At 42.0% G+C, this 6,000-nt stretch overlaps 1 protein-coding gene across 13 annotated transcripts in view; it reads left to right on the forward strand.

The window, feature by feature from the left end:
• CADPS (calcium dependent secretion activator) overlaps nucleotides 1-5,655 on the forward strand; it is a 334,379-nt gene extending 328,724 nt beyond the window's left edge. For all 13 annotated transcript variants that reach the window (XM_079958109.1, XM_079958115.1, XM_079958104.1 and 10 more), the window contains 2 exons: nucleotides 48-152; nucleotides 4,372-5,655. In XM_079958109.1, the coding sequence (XP_079814235.1) occupies nucleotides 48-152; nucleotides 4,372-4,551 (285 nt within the window). In that variant the 3' untranslated portion in view covers nucleotides 4,552-5,655. The remainder of the gene's footprint in view (nucleotides 1-47; nucleotides 153-4,371) is intronic.
• The last annotated feature ends 345 nt before the right edge of the window (nucleotides 5,656-6,000 follow it).

Raw genomic sequence — 6,000 nt, forward strand, 5'->3', positions numbered from 1 at the left:
ATATGCTCTTTGGCATGTTCCTCGGAAAGCTCTCGCTTCTTTTGCAGCAATGGTACACCAGCACCATGAACATGGTTTGCACCTGGCTGACAGACCGCATGGACCTTCAGCTCCACATCTATCAACTGAAAACCCTTATCAGGATAGTAAAGGTGAGCATGTTTTATTACTTCCAGGCTGTTTTGTTTCTTGGAGGAAAGAGGTTCCGTGCACGGAAGAAATAGCAGGTCCATTGAAATCAATGGACATGACTAACTTCGGTCATCCATGTAGCAGCACATCTGCTCTGAGTTTAAGAATTTAGTCGGATCCAACCCATCCTTAGGTAAACATTGCTGTACTGTCTTGTTTTTCATCTTTGTTGTAGAGCTCTAGTTAAGTGCACAGGTGTTGCTCTGATGTTATCTTTGGTGGCATGAAATGAGCTGTTGCGTGGTGCATTCCTGCGCCACTAGGAGGCATCAGAAGCATGACCACACTTTGGGGGAACCCATATAGCACAGGAACAGAGGACCCATGGTCCTACAGAAGTTGCTGGACTACAATGTCTGTCATTCCTGTCATTGGGACCGATGGGAGTTGGAGTCTACCAACAGACAGAGGGCCACAAGTTCCCCATTCCTGCTGCAGCGGCTTCTCAGACCAGCATTGCTCCAGTTCCTGGAGAGAGTGCAACAGTGGCATAAGGTGGCTGCATGAGATGGGCTGCTTGTCATGTGATCATACACATCCGACGACACTAAATTATGCAGGAAGGAGTCGTACTGCACCCGTTCCCACACCACTAATTATAAAATCAGAAGGGGCCCCAGGCATGTAATACAATAGGGGTGTGATAACACTTCAAAAAAGAAGCATATGGGTACAATGCCATGCAGGATAGTGTCTGGGTGAATCACCGCCTATGTGGGTTTTGCTGATTTTCAATATGCCACTGCAATCCCTCAACCAAAACAGTTCCATTTTTCAAGTGGTTGCCATATCACTATTGCAGGGTATAAATCTAGCCTTGTTCCATTTCCTCAGATAGAAAATTGAGGCTGAAAGGTATTGACCTCCTCAAGACCACCAAGAAAGTCCATGGGTGAATCTAGGCCCAACTCCACTTAGCTACTGAATTCTACTGGCAAAAGCAGATTCAGGAGGACATGTTGTGGGCACATATCCAACGTCACTTTTTTCAAGATATTAAAGATTTATCCTACAGCATTTCCCTGTATCAGCCTTGCCCAACCTGGTGCGATCCAGACTCCAACTCCCCTCAGCCCCAGCCAGCATGGCCAATGGTCAGGGTTGAAGGGCACTAGGTTGGGGAAAACTGACCTATATGTTGGAGAGATGCCTTCTGCCTCCTGCTTGCATTATCAAGTGGTACCAGTTCCCCATCCATCACAAATGTCATTTCTAACAGCTTGTCTCCTTGCATGATAGGTCATATCTTTCCCTCCACCACGGCCCAATGGCACCATGGGCATGACAAAGTTCAACAGAATCTCAGGTTAACAACCCCACACCTGGTGACCTGAAGGAGAAACGTTTGGTGTCTTGCCTATTGGGGGTGGTGGGGGATATTGAATTGGAGCTTTTCAGGGGTGCAATAAAACCTTAATGGTCAGAATGCCTGGGACATTTAAAAAAGACCAATAACCATAGGTCCACAACTGCCTCCTCCCACTATGGTCTCATTTGGTTTTCACAACCATTTCAAGTACATAGCTGAATCCCACAATCACATCGCTTCCCAGGAAAGAAATTTGATAAACGTTAGACTAGTGGGGTAGAATAAAGGCAGGATTTGCATTGTACCATCGTAAGTTCAAATGTAGCAATATTGGGGTGATAAACAATGGTTTGTCACTGAGAATGAGTAATATGCCTGCATGTTCCCTCCTCACCCATCCTCAAACATCTAGCTTTGGCACTTCTAGCTTGTTTGAACCATAGTTTCCTGGAACAGCCAAAGAGGGAAATGGCTGTTTAATCACTGCCTACAAAGAAGTATATGAAACCACAGTTAATTTTGATGTCATGAACACTGAAACATAATGAACTAGCATAAAAGTACCAGGCCGGGTGCATGAGGGCAGGGGGGAGGGGGTTGCACAGGTGCACAGTTAATTCTTGGACAGACAAGCCATGATTTATCAGCCATCTTTTGCAGTTGTTGTTTTTTAAATAGACATATGTTTGATTACACCCATTATTATTTTTTCCCTTTGGATGTTCACATTTGCAAAATTCATTGGCTAAATTGTTACCACTGACTACACTTTTAGTTTCTGTGCAATTGCTATTGTAAATATAGGTAATTGAAATTATTTATCTTACAATAGGTGTTCACAGCCTTTTAAAAAGGACTGCAAAGAGATAATAAGATATCCCTGTGTGTGTGTGTGTGTGTGTGTGTGTGTGTGTACTGGACACGTGATAATTATTTCAGTGTGAAATCTCAGTGGCTTACATGAAATAATAAGATCACAGGGGGAGGTAAATACATATTTGATCATTTTTGGTTCTATGTGGTTCTGTTTCATTGAAGAGCGCTAAAATAGTAGAATTGTATACTCTGAAAATCAAGGCATGAATAAATTACTAAAATGCTTTTAATGTTCATAAATAAAAGCGATAGGTATCAGCACATTATTATTATGTGTTAGTTTGAGGGGCGCCGAAAAGCACTCAAGGTGTCTTGTGTGCTGTTACAGCTATGCAGTTGCTCAAAAAAATAAAAATAAAAAATAACATTTTCTCTAGGCGTGCTTGCTATCCAACAAAACACCTTTAAACTGTTTCATGGTGTTAAATAGCATGTGAATTTTACTAATACTTGCATTTTTAAGTTGCAATTGTGTTCTGTAAAAACAAAGGGACTCTAAACCTACTCAAATACAAATAATAACTATTTGTGGACAGTGCAGTTTTTCCAACTTATCTATTCTGTAAACAATCTACCCTCCACTTGCATGGGCAGAATTGTCTTGCAAGGGACAAGTGCAGGGTTGTCCAACCCTCTCTTTTCTCATAGTGTGGGGAGTTGATGCTTAATTTCCCCACCACCACCATCACCAATTCTCCCTAATAAATGGTGGTTTTAGCATGCTTTTCCCCAACCAGGCTTCTCCAAATATAGAAGTAAGCCCAGCTAGGGGGCAAATGGCTGGGTGAGCATTTGGACAGGTGGTTTTGTAGACATAGGAAAAGCTAAGCAGCCTGACTTCCATCCGCTAAGGATGTATGTTCACATTAGCAGCAAGGTTCTTTCCTCATTGCCGTATTTCAAGCTGCATTTGCCTGGTGTTGTTCACATCAGAGAAGGGGCAAAGACGTATTCACCCAACACGCATGACTTTTTTGGTTTCCCTGCTGAAACCACTCCAGAACTCCTGTTCACCTGACAGATGCACAACAGCTAAAGTTTCTAGTTGTATGGAAGCTGGTTTGAAGGGGTGGTGGCCACAGACAAGAGTCTCCTCCCCATCATGCAGCCCGTTGGTATTAGTGACTTATGTTTAAGGCTGTACGGAAACGTGCAAGTTGAGTCACTAACAGAGGTTATGGAGATAGCAGAAAATGCAATGAAGCAACGGCACTTGGCTTTACCAATAAAAATGAGCCACATCCTGATTCCACTGAGAACAACCAGATGATAAATGATGGGCAGCATACAAGTCATTTCTGGCCCAATGCAGCGGCTGAGGGTTTGAGCACGTAGCACTGATCAGATTGTCAACAATAGTGCCATACTGGGGGGGGGGGGCAGCAAAAGACTGGATTTATTCCCCACACACGCACATCAGATAATTAACACTAAGAATTTAAGGAGAGTCCTGCTGGATCCAGCAAAAGGCCCTTTTCATCCAGGATCCATTTCTAACAGTGGCCAACCAGATGCCTATACACACACACACACACACCTCTGTAAGCAGGTCAAACCAACTATAACAGACTACCAGACTAGGATACCCACAGTTGGATAGGGATATCCTGTACAATTACTGTCTTATTACTGGGTTGAATGTGTCGTAATAGTAATCAATCTGTGTGTGGTGTTGGCAGTACCAACTTGGACATCCGCTGAGTTATAAAGAACCAAACTTGGCCTCTTGGGTCAGAGCCGGCTGATATTCAGAAGGCCAATGCTAGTATAAGCCTCGCAGTGTTTACCATTTGCTTCAGCAGCCCAGCTTCGGGGTAAGTGGGTTGAGAATTATGGCCAAAGAATACCACAGGTATAAACATTCTCTAAAAGCGGGGGGTGGGAGAGAGGGAACTGACTTGGAACAGATTTGATGATATGAACCCTACTTTGTCCTGTTTGTGATTTATTTTCTCTACTCCTCTTCTCCACAACGTGACCCCTCCCCTCCCTAGAAAACATACAGAGATTTCCGATTGCAAGGAGTCCTGGATTCCACCTTGAATAGCAAAACCTATGACACCGTGCGAAACCGTCTGACTGTAGAAGAAGCCACAGCCTCAGTAAGCGAAGGCGGAGGGCTTCAGGGAATCACCATGAAAGACAGTGATGAAGAAGATGAAGAGGACGATTAACTCTCCAGATCTAGAAGCCCCCCAACTTGGATGTAGCCTGGAAACCAGTGCATGTAATCTAGTCTGTTATTCAGTTTAGCCACATTAGGAAATTTTCTGTCTGCTCTAAATGCCCATGGAAAGTCTACCAATACAATTGCCATTTTAGCTGTGTGGTACTTAAGATTTAGCACCTCTGTTTCGATCCATTGAGTTTCCTGATTTCATATCTATATGTTCATAAGCAATATGGAACACCGTTGTTTAAAACTGTTAATGGAAAAAAAACTGCATAGAAAACATGCTAGGTGTGTCCCTGTTATAACTAAAGTATAAATGATGCTTCATTAATGTACTATATATACATTGACGGTAAATTGTTGTGAAGACAAGTGAAACAAGTACTTTCATATCTTTGTTTCTCTCCTGTGGATGCCGATTGCTTCGAAACAGAGTGAGGCTACTACAAATGACACCTCTTTTGTACATTTGGGGGCGGTGGGGGGGTTAGGAAATGCATAAACTGGAAGTTGGAATTATTCCCGTTTAATAGACCCAAGCACTTTCCCTCCAAATATATACAGCTAACTTTGTAGAAGTGACATACCAATGGAATATAATAGTCATCCATATTGCCACAACGGGTTGACCTTCATCACCTTGTCCACATCACCTGATTCAGAGCAGTTGTTTTATGTCCGCGTCTTTCCCTCCCTCTAAATGTTACACTTTTGTTCAGAGTTCCGATAACTGTGTTTGTAAAAAGGACAACTTTAATTACAATCTTAGACTATACAGATGTGTTTATAATAACGAGGATAATAATAATAACTAATAATGATAATAATAATAATGACAATATACGAAGATTTCTTTTGGTAGATTGTAACCATAATTTAAATCTCCTTTTGTTTTCACAATGGTTTTTATATCTTGTCATGTACATTGCATTTGGACCAGTAACTTGCATGTCCTTGGGTTCCCCCTTTCCCTTCCAGAAGCTTTTATTTTCTGTGTAAAATAGTGGATCCATCTTGCTTTTTTGCCTTATACAAGCCAACAGTTGTAACAGTGTGAGGACTGTGGCTTCTCAATAAATAATTATTCAGATGTCCTAAGAATAAACGCTGGAGTCTTTTTATGTCTGCCTTAGGAAGAGAAAGCAAAAGATGAGCTAACATTAAAAAAACAACAACCAAATGTAAGAGCCCTAGAATAAAGGAATTTTCTTTTCACGTGGATGGGTTTGGGTTGTTTTATTTAAGTTGGAGGGACTAGTTTCCTGACTTACAGAAGCCAGAGTTGTAGAAGCACGCTTCCCTGAAAGGAAGTCTTTCTTACTTTCAAGTAAACCTGAATAGGAGCAGACAGCAAGATGTATAGGATGCAGCAACTTTCAGTTTTCGTCATGTTTCGTCAGTTTTCGCCCTGCTAAGTTAACAAAGAATCAATGCAGGCATTTGATTATTT

The sequence above is a fragment of the Podarcis cretensis genome (assembly GCF_951804945.1).
Source record: "Podarcis cretensis genome assembly, chromosome: 2".
Classification (NCBI taxonomy): Eukaryota; Metazoa; Chordata; class Lepidosauria; order Squamata; family Lacertidae; genus Podarcis; species Podarcis cretensis.